The 17,140-nt window shown below is 38.1% G+C and overlaps 1 protein-coding gene across 4 annotated transcripts in view; it reads right to left on the bottom strand.

The window, feature by feature from the left end:
* The window catches only part of Cecr2 (CECR2 histone acetyl-lysine reader), a 168,821-nt gene that overhangs the window by 42,126 nt on the left and 109,555 nt on the right, over positions 1-17,140 (bottom strand). For 3 of the 4 annotated variants that reach the window (XM_027951167.2, XM_071610276.1, XM_071610277.1), the window contains exon 2: positions 5,619-5,713. In XM_027951167.2, the coding sequence (XP_027806968.2) occupies positions 5,619-5,713 (95 nt within the window). Of the gene's footprint in view, positions 1-5,618; positions 5,714-15,681; positions 15,703-17,140 lie in introns of those variants that run through there. The other variant, XM_071610278.1, reaches the window with a different exon arrangement.

The raw sequence follows: 17,140 nt of genomic DNA on the forward strand, positions 1-17,140 counted from the left end.
AATATATGTAATCCTCATTTGCTTTTCTTTATTTCACATTTACAAAAAACAAATCACTGGTATGAATACTTATTTTATTCGCTCAACCTCATTTTTGTGGCCTCATTTACCTATGGTAGTGTACACAGCTATAAGAAGGCTGCCCTTGGCTCTGAGGTGCCAGTATAGTCAAGTGTGTGGACTTTCCCAGAATGGGTCTGAATCCACCAAAACAAGGAGAGTCTTTAGACGTCCTGAGAGTGACAATCACAGGAGTCATGTCCTATTGCTTAAAGGTAGGTCCTGCCATACTCAAGGAGAGGGTAGGCCCAGAGATCCTCTTCAAACCACCACAACCATTAAAATACCACTTGAGTAGCTTTGTTTTGTTTTTCTTTAGATTTGTTTGGAGGAGGGTTTATGTGGGCAGTGGGTGGCTATGAATCAAACCCAGGACCTTGCAAACACTCTACCACTGAGTCACAACCCCACAACACTTTTAACCAGAAAATGAACACATACTTTTCAACTCAGATTTTATTCTGAATGTCTCTACAGCACCACAGATTCCTAAATAAAACAAATACAATCCAGTTAAATCAAAGTTTTCTTACTGAATCCTACTGTAGTATTCAGAAAATGTTTAGATGTATGTGAGACTCAACAGAGTACAATGGAAGACAAGAAACAGGAGTCAGATGACTTGGATACTTGTGCCAGTTTTGTTTCCCTTAGTTTCCTTGGGTAAAAAATTAACTTATACTAGATGACAGTGAAGGTTCCTTTCATGTCAAAGATGCTAATTCTGACCTGCAGATTAATTCAAAACGAGAAAACCATTTTTCAGCAGAGGTCTCTGAATATAATTCAGGGGAGTCCATGAACTTGGCAGGGAAATATTATTTTCTTACTTTCATAAAGCTACACATGATGTTCACATTTCTATCAATTATGAATGCAGGAAAACAACCCAGAGTAATTTTATTAGTACCTATGTATTTTGCACCAGGAGATACTGATATCATATTATAGATACTGTAGATATTCAAAGTATCATTTATGTTCAATACTCAAAGAGAGTAATCTTGAGAAATTGTAGATGTTCTGCCAGAGAAGGTAATTTTTTTAAAAAAATATTTTTAGTTGTTGATGGACCTTTATTCATTTATTAATTTATATGTGGTGCTGAGAATCAAACCCAGCTCTTCACAAATGCCAGGGCAAGTGTTCTACCACTGAGCCACAAACTCAGCCCCAGAGTATGTAATTTAATCAATTAAGTAACTCTTCATAATGTCAAGACTTTTATTCTGTAACACTCCATTATTTTACTGTATAACGGTGTTCTACTGTAATTCTAATTTTGTGATTTCAAAACATTATTTTTAGATGGGTTTCATCATTTTCATTAGAGTGCCAAAGAAGAACAAATCATTAAAAAGAGCTAAACAATCTTGTCTTCAAGGAAAATCTTTTGGTATTCTTTTTAGAGCATGTGAGTTGTGGTTAAGGGCTAAAGGTCTACGGACCAAATCTACCTTACTGTCAATTAAAGGCTATGCAACTGTAAGCAATTAATCTCACAATAAATCTTTATTGGGTGGGTGAGGGAGAACTTTCTATTATGAGCTTGCTATATGGACTAAATGAGAGTTCCTGAAAATCCTTCAGAGCAAGGCCCTAACACAGCATCATGTTGTTCTCTAAAAAGCAAAAATCCCAGTTTGGAGAGATCAGTTCAAATAGGGGTTCCATATTCCAGTTTCTAGATTGAGTTAATGAAAACAGAATAATAACCCATTTAATTTCACAAAAAATAGAGGCCTACCAACTGACCTGGGGATCAAAATTTGGCCTGTGAAGAATAGTTTTTTTAAAAACAGCCTGTGAAGAATAGTTTTTGTTATTTTTAATGGTTGAGGGGGAAAAATTCCGAAGAAACACAGGATTTTTTAATTCTTATGTGGTGCTGAGGATTGAACGGAGTGCCTCACATGTGCTAGGCAAGAGCTCTATTACTTAGCTAGAGCTTCAGTGTCGCTTATCAGTCAAAATAGTTGTTTCATACTATAATGACAGAGATAAGCAGCTGTGACACATCATATGACTCACACAGAAAAGGTTTCCTGGCACACTCTGAAACCTGCAAACTGTGATTACAATTCATGTATAAGGCTCTGGAGTCAACATCTCCAGAACCAAAAATATAAAATAAAAGTGCAAATTACAAAGGCTAAAGAGACTTGGAATCAATGCCTACTTTATATTCTGCCTTGGTAGAAACTAATGCCAGTTTCTAAACATTATAATGTATACTTTATCAAGAATGTTCTAAGGTATTCTGTACTCCTGAATTAGATAATTTAATCCTCATTGTAACTTTTCTGGGCATTGTTATAATCCCTTTTACATATGAGACAAGTTATACACAAAGAGATTAAGAAACTTACTTAGCTCCCTGTTTATAGGTTAAGTCCTACAGCCAAAAGAGCAAGCATTCACTTATCCAAATTCTCTTTCTTTAGAATGAGATGAAAGTAAACTTCAGAGAATACTACATATGTATGCATTCACTAATTACACTTGAGTCACCAAGGGTGAAGCAAAATAACTATCACTTTAGATAATTCTCTTCAGTGGAAAGAATAAAATCTATAGAAATGTTCTTTATTCTGGAGGTTCCATTACACAGATATAGGTTGTGGCTTAGTGGTAGAACACTTGCCTAGCATGTGAGAGGCACTGGGTTCGATTCTCAGCACCCCATGTAAATAAATAAAAGAATGATTCATTGACAACTTAAAAATTACTTTTTAAAAAAAGTCAGTAATCAAACAAAAGTAGATAACTAATACAGCACAAAACACACATGACGATTAACACTGCAAAGGACAGACGGAGAAAAAAAAAATCAACAAGATAATTAAATAAATAAGGTTAACAAGTGATATATAGCATATTCTACATTTCAAAATGTCAATGTGATTGTACACTCCCACTCCTGGTACTGGAGGCTGAACCCAAGGGCACCATGCTATTGAGCTATATCCCTTGCCCCTTCTATTTTTTTTTTTTTTATTTTGAGGCAAGGTCTTATTAAGTTGCAAAGGCTAGCCATGAACTTGTGGTCCTCCTGCCTAAGTCTCCCGGGAAGCTTAGATTATATTCCATCATGCCCGGTTTGATACACACACACACTTTTTTTTTTTTGAGAGAGAGAGAGAGAGATTTTTCATCTTTCTTTGTATGTGGTGCTGAGGATCGAACCCGGGCCGCACGAATGCCAGGCAAGCGCGCTACAGCTTGAGCCACATCCCCAGCCCTGATTATATTTTTTTAAACATTTTTTTAGTTGTCAATGGATTTTTATTCTGTTTATTTATATGTGGTGCTGAGAACTGAACCCAGTGCCTCATGTTAGGCAAGCCCTCTATCACTGAGCCACTATCCCAGTCCCGGTTATACTCTTAATGGCAACAATTAATTAACAGTCTATTTACAAGACTGTGTCAGTCCTAAATTAATAAAGCTGTGACTTTTTACTGAGTGATATTAAAGGCTTGAATAAAAAACCAATCTTGCTGGGCAAAGAGGCACATGCCTGTAATCCCAGCCAAGGCAGGAGGGTCTAGAGTTCAAAGCCAGCCTCAGCAAAAGCAAGGTGCTAAGCAACTCAGTGAGACTCTGTCTCTAAATAAAATACAAAAAAGGGTTGGGGATGTAGCTCAGTGGTGTAGTGCTCAATCCCCAGTACCAAAAAAACCCCACAATCTCAATATTGTAAAGATGCCATTTTGCCCAAATTTCCTCATAGGCTTATTAGATTTTAATCAGAATAAGAGGATTACAGAATTTCTTATAGAACATGACAAAAATTGTGTAATCTTTATCTGGAAAGAACTAACAAGCAGGATTAGGTAAAACCAATTTTAAACAAAAGCACAATTAGAGAGACCAGCCCCATCATGAAGACTATACCATAAGAGCCTGTATGGGAAGGCACAGAGCACTTTTTCACACCAAGTTTTATGTTCTGAAGATACACCATATTTTGCTAAACCTTTATCCCAGTAATTGTGTAATCTGCAATTATATAATAATTTCTGTAATTATTAGTGGAGTATTCCACCCCTACTGCAGCACAAAAATGTAAGCTTCAAGAAAGTGTTTTCCAGGACCCACTGGCAGGCATATAGATAGTGAGCCATGTCCAGAGGTAATGAGTATTATGCAATCAGATACTCTCACACACTGATGGCTCAAGGATGAAAAGAACTATCACTGTGTTGGGCAGCCTGGCAATTAGTTACAAAATCTTAAGTGGGCATTTCTTCTGAGTGACTATACACTTTCAGAAACTTATACTGAGGAGATAAGTTGTTTCACCTAATAGATTTTATATAAGGCTACCCATTATAATGTGTTTTCCACAATTAAAAGCTAGACCTAATATGTCTACTTACAGGTTGGATCTGACAATGACATTTAGAGAAAAGTTGTTTATATAAAAAGTGGTTGCTATAGTGAAAGAAATTCCAGCAAAGAAACTGATTTATACACAGAGTATGAATACAGCTACATTTTAAAGACAATCAGAAACTCCCAAATCTTTGTCCTAAATAAAAAATGGAAGAATACACTATAATACACTTTATCTATCTTATTTTAATTAGTATTTATAAATACAACCTAAGTCTTCCAGGGGGTAAAGTTGTTATATTTATGAATCCAGGAAGCAGTAACTCTTGTAAGGAGTACTGAGAAAAATGACATTTCGTCTATCTCTTTCTCACCTTGTGAGAAATCTATTGCAGATTAATATAATTAACATAGATTCCCAGCCTTAACAGGTTACATTCATTACAGCAAAAATATCTGAGATATCATCTTTGACAGTCTGAAAAATACCAGCCATTAACAATCCCTAAATGACAACAGAGAGCCAAGAGACTGGGAAATCCACTAGGCCTAGCCTTTTTAAAAAAAAGTTTGTCCTATAGTTCTGTGTAGAAATGTAGCAAAAAGTGCAATTGTTGGGATCAAAACAAAGGGATAATCCCTATAGCCATAGCTAGCCAGGAGGTTGAGGCAGAAGATCACATGAGTCCAAGGGTTCTAGACCAGCCAGAGCGTAAGCCCCCAGACCCCCTTCTCAATAGCAAAAAGCAAAACAAAATAGGATGGCTCTTAATATTAGGAAGCTCCTATATTTTATCTGTGTAGGCAGATAAAATATGTTCCAAATCTCTATATATCTAGAAGGCACTGGAGTGCTGTTTACTTGGCAGCATAAGCGTAAGGGAGCTCAGAGGTCAAGTAAATTACACTACTACCACCAGTTATGTGAACAACAGAAGAAATACAAACAACAGAAATGTTGTTAGGCAATGTTTTACCAATATTACAAACCAAAATCAGAATAAGGCAAATACAACAGAAAGAAATTCTACACTCAAGTATGTTAGGTGGTTTAACCATGTGTAAAAGATTAGTAAAAGTAAGATAAAACTAGAATTCATCTGTATATACTCAAGCCTACACTGTTATATACTAGCTAATGATGGATTCTGGAAACATCATTAAGACTTATTAATTAGTTCCCTCTTCAAGAAATACTTAGTAAGACCAGGATTACTCACGTGATATCCCTGCGTTGATAGCAGCCCTGAAGCAGACAGGCAATCAGGTCACTGATAAACTCCACGTCATCTCTGTGAAGGGCTGCCTCTAACTCCTGAAGAAAAGGGGGGGAGGGGGGAAGAGATATCAAATACAGAGATCAAAATCCACCTGCCCCTTCCTACCACCGACATCACAGATCCCAATCAACAGAATGGTCAATGGAGCAATAAGGCTTACTATAAATCAATTCTGCCCTTCTTTCCATATTACTACTAAAAGAGCAACGGGAGTTTTAGCTTTCTGGTTTCCCGTGGGAGTTATTTCTCTCACTGATCCTTACCAGGTTCCATTCCTTTACCTGTGTACTGGAAGAAATATGCATACTTCGTTTTTACTTTTTATTTATTTTTATGTGGTGCTCAGGATCCAACCCAGCACATGCTAGGCAAGCGCTCTATCACTGAGCTACAACTGCAGCCCCTGCACACTGAGGATCATGTAATTGATTACAAAGTAATCCTCATTTATTTAACAGTTTTAATAGATAAAATACTTGCAACAATTTTAAAGAACCACTGTATTTAGAGGAAAGGGGCCAGGGGGAAGGGAGGAGGAGAAAGAAAGGGAAAATATAGGAGAATGACACTGACTAAATTATATTATTATATCAAGTGCATGTATAAATGCCACAATGAATTCCACTGTTATGTATAATTATAATGCACCAATAAAAATATGGGGGAAAGAAAGAACCACTGTATTCTGAACTAAACAGCACTGGGAGGAAGCAATATGACAATTTTTATTGTGAGTACACTTATACCTACACGAGATTGCTAGAACCAAGATTAATCTTACATCATCTGGAGAGAAATGAGGTAATTTCTGTTGATGGTCTAATGCTAGGTAAGATGTAGTTGCTTTCCTTGGGTTCAGGTTGATACTGTTGAAGACTTCGCTATCTCAGCACAGTAGTATAAATAAGATTAGTTAAAAGGGCCACTGGACAAAAAGTAGCAGTGGGAATCTTAAGGGGCTTCTATTTCTCGTCAGCCTCCCAAAATACACATTTTCTGAGGGGACGTAATACATTGTAAGTCATCTTAGAACATATACAACTGCATTCTTTCAACCAGGATGCTCTCCACCTTCCTCATACAACCATTTCATAGGAAGTCTGTGTATAGCTGACTAGGTCATAACCAGATCTATAATCCACAGAAAAACCAAACTTTCAATAATGTTATTAATGGTTCTGAAAGTATGGAATACAACTTCTGATATAAACACCAATTATATGATAGTGAATTAAAGACAATAATCTGTTTCTAGTATCAAAATAAAAGTTCTTAATTTACTGAACTATTCCATTTGTTAATTTTTCTTTAAAAAATCCCTCAAGTTTAGAAATCCTCATTCCAGGGGCTGGGGATGTGGCTCAAGCGGTAGGGCACTCGTCTGGCATGAGTGCGGCCCGGGTTCGATCCTCAGCACCATGTACAAACAAAGATGTTGTGTCCGCCGAAAAAAAACTAAAAATAAATAAATAAATTCTCTCTCTCTCTTCTCTCTCCCTCTCCTCTCTCTTTAAAAAAAAAAAAAGAAATCCTCATTCCAAAAACTTCACAGCATAAAACAATTGCTAAGTGTACTAATTGACACAAGCTATAAAATACGCTGAATACTTCAAGTGTAAAGGAAGATGCCCTGCACTGCCTTGACAGCTCATGTAGATGATACTCAAAATACAAAGACAGGGGCCAGGGATATAGCTTCACTGGCAAACTGCTTGCTAGCATGGCTTTCTTCTCTAGCACTGCAAAAACAAAACAAACAAACGAATGAACCCCCCCACACACTCACACACACCCAAAGATAAGGTTCACCAAGCTGAAAAGATTTTGCTTGTCTTAAATATAAACTTGGAAATTGCTAGCACATTTATGGCAATGGTTCTTGCGTTAGCTTATTAACTGCGGCAGATTTCTTTTCTACATTCTAATTAGTGGTAATCCACATAAATAAGAAATCCTGGGGCTGGGGATATAGCTCAGTTTGTAGAGTGCTTGCCTCTACAATCCCCAGCACCACCCCCCAAAAAGAAAGAAAGAAATCCTACCAACAAAAGATAACAAGCATCTAAGCTATAATTAGTCAGAATTCAGTCATCATCAACTATTTACTGGGGCCCCACCCAGTTTAGATAGGAAAGATAAAGTGAGAGATCCAGTGATACAAAAAATAAAAACAAAGTCATTATACTATGAGGTACAGAAAAGGTGCCATGGGTGCTAGAGAGTTGAGAAGAAGAAAACTGCTTCTGGTTGTGGGAAGCCTGAGCAATTTCATGAAGATGGAGTGACTTGAGGTGGGAAAACTGTGACACAATGTTGAGACTGAACAAATCAGATGAAGGGAAGGACAGGATAGAAGGCACCAGGAGGGTGTTAGGTTTGGTTTAACTATTCCATAGGTCATGTGAAAGGGAAGTAATGCAAGCAAGATGGACAGAGGATAATGAGTAGTGGGCTAATGGATTTGGCCTTTCTTTGGAAGACAATGGAAACCCACTAGCTTATTTTTATAGAGGAGAGGCACAGGGAGACTAATTTAGCTGAAGTGTACACAAGATGAATTCCAGCAGCAGCTAGTGGGAGGTGAGATGTCAGCACAGGCAACAGTTCAGGAAAAAGCTTCTGAAGGACTCACTGAACAAGAAAACAAGCAGGAGGGAGAAACAGGCAATCAAAATCCGAGAGAAATAAATGAGACCAAGGCAAGGGAAGATTCAAACAGCTCATATTTTCAGTCTGGTCACTGGGTAAGACTCCAAAGTAAACAGTAATTATAACAGAAGCTAAGTCCTTGAAGCAAAAAGCCCCAGGCCACCCTGTTTGACAGGTAAGTCAGAATGCAGGAGCTGAAAGGTAAATTACAGATCATATTTCATCCCTCTCAATTTAAAGATAAAGAAATGAGGTCCAGAAAGGTTAACTGACTTGCCCAAGGGCGCTCAGCAAATCAGTGATGGAGTCAAAGTCAGGTCACCCAGAAGCCAGGTCACTGGATGCCTTGTTCCTCCCACAAAAAGCTGGTTCCCACTGAATAACATTCTCTCTTCTAGAAAAGCCTGATGGCTTCAAACATTTCACTAATCCCTGCAGACACAAACTCTGCTAAGTCTTCACATTTACCTTTCTCTTACCAATCCCTTCCCTGTGCCAAACCATACTGTGGTCCTTCACATGGAATACTTTTAATTTACAACATCTTCCAAGCTGAGTTCCACTCTGCTGTTTTTTCAGCCATGATGCTATCACTGCAGTATCTACATACAGTTACACACTGCTTTATGGGTCCCTGTCCCAGACCTTTCTCCACCAGGATGAATTAAAAGCACAATATGATTCTTGAATGAAGGTGTTGTGGGTGGCACTAACTAATACCAAATTAAATGATAATGAAGGCCACACTGGGAGGGCATTACTGATTGACACTTAGAAATCACTTCTGTTCTGTGGTAAGCAATTAAGAACACAAATTCTATAAAACAATCAATACAGAGTAGAATGCAAAAATCTACATTACATTTTTTAGCTGAAGTGAGATTTCTAAGAAATCTAATTCCCTTTCTCTTCCATCTCTGACTTCTGCCTATAGATATCCTCTTCTGGCTTCCTCTCCCTAGCACTGTCACTGTTATCAGAAGTAGATTCTAGTTGGAATATTGTCTTCTGTCTTCACAAGCTGCTTATGGGAAAGAAACAGCCCTGTTTGCGTCTCTGTGGTCCTATGCATAACACAGAATTTAGCAAACAGTATGAAGTATATGGCAAATAATTCACCCAAAACATATAGCTCACTCACTATATGCTGAACACTAGGAATATGAAGGTGAATAAGAGGAAAGAGGGAGACAGAAGGAGGAGGATTGGAGAAAAGAAGAAAGAAAAAGAAAAAATTCCAAGTGTGCGTAAGGCAGAAACAACAAAAAAAGTGCTAAAATATAAGCCCAGAATGGGGAAATTTCTCCCCCTCTTTTTGTGTTCACTGCTGTCTCCTCAGCAGCTAAAATAGTACCTCATGGTAGCTATTTCTTGGCTGGATAATTAGCAAATAATTATAAGACACTATGATAAATACTATATTAAATATACCAAGTGATATGGAGACAAAGAGGAAAATGCAGGGTGAGTCTTTGCCTGAGAGGTTAAAACTGGCACAGAACCCTTAAGGGAAGAGTAACAGGTAGTGAGAAAGAGCTGGTAAGAGTTCACGGCATGAGTGGGAAGTACCAAGTGCTTCCCAAAGTGCAGATGGTGCCAAGAGTGTTTGATGAGGATGGCTATTCCTTGAAAACCACAGCAAAGCGTGGACTTTACTCCTCTATGCAATTGAGCGTGAAGGGGGAGAGTGACATGACCAGGTTTCTCTCTGTCTCAGGATAGTAGTCTGAGAACAGTGCGCAGGAATGACCAGGAAGAATACTGGAGGTGGGCACCATGTGGCAGCAACACTAACACATTGAAGAACCTCAGGCCCCACAACTGACTTATGCAAATTGGAACCAGTTAACAAGAGTCCCATGATTCCTACGCATATATAATTTGGAAGGTGCATCTACAGGATATGCCATTCATTTGGAAGATAATAGGTCAGAGTCAGCTAGCTGTAAAGCAGCTGTGAGAACAGAGAAAGACATGAAGACGTGTGAAGTCTGGTTTTTAATGAACAAAAGAAACATAATACCAACAGAAATGGAAAAAAAACAGAGCTTCAGAATGTTATAGGTAAATAAAATGTACTGAAATAAGATAATCTGCAAATCAACTTAATTTCTGCAATAAAGACTCTGAATTAAATCTTTACAATGTAACTCCCAACATAAGCAAATGCCCCTTGTTTTCCTAAAAACGTTACATTATTTTATGATTATGTCATGCAGAGGAGTTCAGTTATGGAAATCTGTAGAATTCAGAGTTCATGCCTCTATCTCTAAATCCTGTTGAGATGTGCCAGGTGTAGTGGTGCACACCTATAATCCCAGTATCTTGGGAGGCTGAGGCAGGAGGATCTCGAATTTAAAGACAGCTTCAGCAGTTTAGCAAGACCCTAAACAACGTAGTGATACATTGTCAAAAAAAAAATAAAATAAAAATGGCTGGGGATGTGGCTCAGTGGTTAAGCACCCCTGGAGGTATATATAGGCAAACCACTCAACAATCTACTTTAAATACAAGATTAGAGGGGGAAGGAAGAGAAGAAAGTGGGTAGTACTAAGGATTGAAATAGAGAAAACTACGTTTCGTTCATTTTTTTGAATGTGTCAAAATGAGTCCCACTAATTGATTATGATTATAATGCATTTAAAAAACACAAGATTAATTGTCACTGGTGGGAAGAGTGGGTCACGTCCACCTTAAAGAACTAAGTCACCAGCCACGGTGGTACATGAATGCCTGTGACTTTGAAGGCTGAAGCAAAAGGATCACAAACTCAAAAGTCATCCTCAGAAACTTATCAAGAAAGACATAGCCTCAAAACAAAAAGAAAACAACAACAACAACAAAAACCCAGGATCTCTGGGCTCAATCCCTAATACTAAAAGAATAATGTCTTTCTAACCATAAATCTATTTAGAATTCAGTGATAATATAAATTCACATAAAATTCTGCTGAGAATGCTCTACAAATAGTATCAACTACATATGTCCTTTCATTACTGTCCCCCCCTCCAAAAGTTCCCAAATAGAATTTCAGACTATTAGAGCTAATGAGGACCTTCAATAACAAGATAAAAACTAAGATTTATAAAAGTTAAGACTTTCAGAGCTAAAAGGTAAACTGTGTTTAAAACCAAATTTTATTTAAATATAAATTATGGACTTTGAAACTCAAAATTAAGAACAGCTTGCTAACCTTACATAATAGAAATCAAAGTTAGTAAATCAAATGCAATTAAACTGTTTCTTTCCAAGTCTAAAAACTGTTTATCTTAAAGTATATGCCCACAGAAGTACAGAATAGAACACTGGTAATCAGAGGTGTGAGGAAGGTTGGTCACTGGGTACCAAGTTAGACAAAAGGAACAAGTTCAGGTGTTCTATTGCAAGCAGGGTTAACTACAGTTAACAATAACTGGTATTTCAAAATAGCTAGTAGATTCACTACAGTGTAGCTCAATGTTAGAGCACACACTTTTAGCATGTGCAAAGGGTTCAATTTCCTGCATGGGGTGGCAAATTTATAGTCTTAGCTTAAAAGCTAACACAGCCCAGGTGAAGTGGAGCATGCCTACAATCCCAGCGTCTCAGGAGGCTGAGGCAAAAGAATCGCAAGTTCAAAGCCAGTCTCAGCAACAGTGAGGCACTAAGTTACTCAGTGTTGGGGGTGTGGATCAGTGGTTGAATGCCCCTGACTTCAATTCCACAGTACCAAAAACAAAAACCAAAAAGGCTAACACAGCAGTCAGAGAAAACAATATTTTAACAATTGGATTCTGAGTATTTTACACAAACAATAAATATCTGAGGTGATGGATATACTGATTAACAGATTTTGATCATATACAACATATACACATGTATCTAAATATCACATTGTGGGCTAGGGTTGTGGCTTGGTGGAAGTGTGCTTGCCATGCATGTGGGCACTGGGTTTGATCCTCAGCACCACATAAATAAAGGTGTTGTGTCCATCTACAACTAAAAAAATTGTTTTAAAAGCCACACTGTATCTTCTAAATCAGTATTTTATAAGCCAAAAACAATAAGGGGTTGGGGGTTCAGCTCAGTGGTAGAGTGCTTGCCTACCATGTATGTGCAAGGCCCTGGGTTTGATCCCTAGTACCACAAAAAAATAAATTAATTAAAAATAAAACTTTTTAAAACATATGCTCATTGGTTGAATTAATAATTTGTACATCAAATCTTCATTTATTTATTAGATCTGAGGTAGTTTTTTAAGTTGTATCTGGATTTTTTAAAAAATTCTCATAAGCAGTGGGAGAGAGGAGACTGGGTGACAGAAAAGCACAAAAGAGCCATACTAGTGACATTATAATTGCTATTTAGAAACAGTTTTCACAGATAATTATTTTTTATATTACTTTTTAAAATACTTTCCAGTTGTCAATGGACCTTTATTTCATTTATGTAAACTCTGTGCTGAGAATCGAACCTAGGGCTTCACACATGCTAGGCAAGTGCTCTACAACTGAGCCACAACCCCAGCCCAATTTTATTACTTTTAAATGAATAAAACAAAGCACTTGAGACCAATGATGAAAACTGTCCACCAAGGATTATGATTAATAAAATCTGTTAGCCTGAGATATAAAACATAAAAGAGAAGGAAAAATATGTTTTACGCCTGTCTTAGTAACCAGGCTTCACTGCCGATTCTGCTTTTCTTGGTATTATTAGCAAAAACTGGGAGCGAACATCCCAAGCTCAGTAAGAAATACTTACTACCTTGTTGTTCAACCAACTGTGGAAGGTAAGTTAAATGGGTATGGTAACAGACTTTTCCCCAGTAAACCTAGGTTTGCTTTATCAAGCAAAACCATGACCTAGTAAGTTAGCAAATGGGCAAAGTTATTGTAAGTGTACAGTCAAAAATGCTGGAGAAGCCTGGGGCTGTGGCTCAATGGTAGCGCACTTGCCTGGCATGTGTAAACTGGATTCAATTCTCAGCACCACATATAAATAAATAAAATAAAGGTAAAGGACTATCAACAACTTAAAAAAAAAAAAAGTTAAAAAAAAAAAATGCTGGAGAACTGAAGAGGCCTAAATTGTCTCTCAAATGACCCAAGCATTGAGAGGCATTCTTGATATTCCAACCTCTTTCCCCTGCCTACCATTTACCAACTCTACCATCCCTGGGATACACTAACTCATAAAGTCGGTTTAAAAAAAAAAAAAAAAAAGTTTGAGTTTTAAAGCCCCCCACCCTCCCAAAAAAAAAACCTGGGGCTTGAACACAGAAGCATTCTGCCACTAAGCTACACCCTCAGCCCTATTTATTTTGAGACAGGATCATAGTAAAATGTGATCCTCCTGCCTCAGCCTCCCAAGTTGCTGAGACTGCATGTGTGAACCACTGTGCCTGGCTCAAAATTCACTTTAAAGTATTATTCTATATGATATTTTAACATATTATAAACTATGTGGAAAAGCCACCAAAAAATATACAAGCCCAAGCTAACTTCTGATGTGTCAGTGAAAGTTTCCTCTCTAGCTAGAGCTCATCAGAATCTAAAACTTAGAATCATTATAACTTATTATAACCCAGAGCAGGTAATGAAGCTCAAACAGCTAAGCTGCTTCTCTTTTCTCCTTAGTTAACTGTATCTGTATGTACCAAATGGGTGAGCAAAGTTATAGTAATAATGCAAGCCTGTTAAGTTTTTACCATCCTGCGGTGAAATATCCAATAGGAATGTAGTAGGAAAGCAGCAAAGAAATAAAGAAACAGGAAAGCAATTTTCATCCTTTTATTTTATTTAAATTTTTTTTAGTTGTAGCTGGACACAATACCTTTATTTCACTTATTTATTTATTTTTTTTAAATATATATATTTTAGTTTTAGGTGAACACAGTATTTTTATTTTGTTTCTATGTGGTGCTGAGAATCGAACCCAGTGCCTCACGCATGCTAGGCGAGCACGCTACCACTTGAGCCACCATCCCAGCCCCAATTTTCATAGCTGACTAATCAATTAAAATTTCTGGTTAGTTTAATGGACAGAGTTTCAGAAATCTGACAGCTGAGTACAGTGGCACATACCTATAATCACAGCAACTTGGGAGGCTAATGCAGGAGGACCACAAGTTTGAGGCTAGCCTGAACAACTTTTCGAGACTACCTCAAAAAATCTTAAAGCGGGGTGGGTCTGGGGATGTATTTCAGTGGTAGAGTGCCCTGGGGTTCAATCTGTATACTGGAGGGAGGGGAGGGAAGGGGGAGGGGAGGGAGGGGAGGGAAGGGGGGGGGAGGGAGGGAAGGAAGGAAGGAAGGAAGGAAACAGAAAAATCTAGAGATCTGTTTCACAACAATGTGAATATACTACTGAAACCCTACTAAAACTGGCACTATTGAACTCTACACCTAAAAATAGTTAACGGATAAACCATTGTTATAATTTTTGTTTTATTTTTTCCTCACATTAGAAGTTGTCTATCTGCAATGGTTGCTGGGATGATTAAATGAGGCAATAATGTTCCCAGCATACATGGTAAGTGCTGTATTAAATATCAATAACTATTTCATTTTCCTTACAATGATACTTTGTGGGAAAAGAGCAAAGACTAAAAAGATACAAGTGTTCTTTCCCAAATTCACAAGTTTTTGAATAGCAATTCAAATTCTCCTACTGAGTTCATGCGCAAATAAAACTGTCTCCAAAGAACTACTTGGAAATCCAGGTTCTTCAAAGCTTTACTACTTAAGGTTCAACCCAGAGCTTAAGTCTTAGACTAAAGGCAATGAGGGACCCTCCTAAAGATCTCCGCCCCAACCTTTCTTTCTCTTCTCACTTTCTCTCCTCCTCTTTTGTATTTTCCTTTCACTGTGAGCATTGAACTGTGAGCACAGAAATCTGAACTTTGCCAAGATGCTCAGGGACAGAAGAGAAAAGAGAAAGAAAATAGCAGAAAAGGCAGCAGATCAACGAAGAGAAGGGAGACCCTGTTCGCACTGCCTCTCTGCAACTTCAGAGAGTAGCTGAAAAGGAGTAACAGGATTTGCCCCCTTGCAGCTGGCATCACAGCTCATTAGGGAAAAGCCTGCTAAACGTCCCCCCACCTTCTCCACCCTGGTGAACAAATCTTTGCAGTCCAGCATTGGAACTGGGGAAGAGCTCAAACTGAGCAAGGGGACTAGCCCCACCTCTCCTGGGCAATGAGAAGGAGCAGAATAGAGGGCGCTTAGCATACATTTTAGAAGTGTTTGCAACTGTTCACTTTAAAAAGTCCTGCCTGCCTAATAAATGAAGATAAATTCCAAGCTAAATGCAGTCAAATGACACAGGATACTATTAAATTCCTTTAATGTAACCAGTCACCCACTTCACACACCTTTGCTTGGAAAACAATCAGGTACTTTCTCTTGTACGTCAATTCCTATTCCCTGAAGAACTTCTTCTTCTTTTTTTTTTTAAATATATTTATTTTCTAGTTTTCCTCAGACACAACATCTTTTGTTTGTATGTGGTGCTGAGGATCGAACCCGGGCCGCATGCATGCCAGTTGAGCGCGCTACCGCTTGAGCCACATCCCCAGCCCCTGAAGAACTTCTTTTTAATTTTTTGCTAAAGGAGATAAAGAGAGAGAAAAAAATTCTTCACTTCCAAGTAAGGATCAAGATCATAGATTTGTACTACTACCATTTAGTCACAGTAATTCCTTTGAATTCATTTAGAGAAGGGGAAAAACGCTTTTTAAAAAAGTCATGTTTGTTGTATTTGATTTTGGAAGAGTCACAAATTCTCCTGATTTTCACAGAACCAATTATAATGTAGAATGTGGGTCAAAGATCTAGCTTCTGTGTGGGACCAGAACCACACTTGCACAAAGGAGATGCAAAGCAGGTGCCTGTGAAGGGCAATCCCAGCTGCTGTCCAAGTGAGAATGCCTGGAGTGTGGGCTTAGAATGCAGGAAGAAAAAAAGCACACTGGCCTCCAGAAGGCACCCCTGAATTTGGCAGCTGATGCTTTCTAACTTGGTATAAATTAATGTAATCCCAAAGGCATGTGCCATGCCAATTTAGACTGTGAAGTATAAATCAGCTGGAGTGGATATAATGGTGAGGGACCTAAAACCAGCTATATAACACTTTCCATTGGCCAACAGATTTATCCCAGGAGTCTCCAAAGGCTAGCACATTCTGTATTGCTGCAACCACACCATTCCTCTCAACATCCCATGAAACAGCTGTGAGCTGTGACACTATGATGCTGTGCAACAACAAAGGGAACCAGATTAGCTCTTTCCCTCAATCTGACCACAACTCTACAATGTCAGGTTAATTGGAAAATACTAGTTAAACTGGCTCCAAAAGGTTTAAAAAAAAAAAAAAAATTCAGAAGCTGCATGGATCTTGTCCCACAAGAAAATACCCATGAAACAAACATTTCCTAAGCACCAAAAAAGTTGGAAAGCTTCCTACTTACACTGGACAGGCATGGCCATGCAGAGAAGAAACCTGGAAAGACAGGTTGTTCCTGACAGACCATACCCAACCTCAGCTATGAGGTCGGGTCATCTAGATTTCATCACTGGGGTCAAGATTTTCCAATTAGGACATGTGTTCCCTGGATTGAGAGTGTGAGCAGGGGCATACAGAATATCACAGGGCAAAATTGGCATGGCTTCCTGGAGAGTCAGTTTTGCCTTTTTTGTTTTTATTATTGGTACTTATTGTTGGGGAGGGTATTTTGAATTAAATATTTGCATGAATTTTAAAGATAAAGCGAGAGATTTTAGAGCACTTATGCTAAGAATTACTCCAGAAAACACCAGGCTGCAAAAGTTATA

This window comes from Marmota flaviventris, chromosome 3 (genome assembly GCF_047511675.1).
Source record: "Marmota flaviventris isolate mMarFla1 chromosome 3, mMarFla1.hap1, whole genome shotgun sequence".
NCBI lineage: Eukaryota > Metazoa > Chordata > Mammalia > Rodentia > Sciuridae > Marmota > Marmota flaviventris.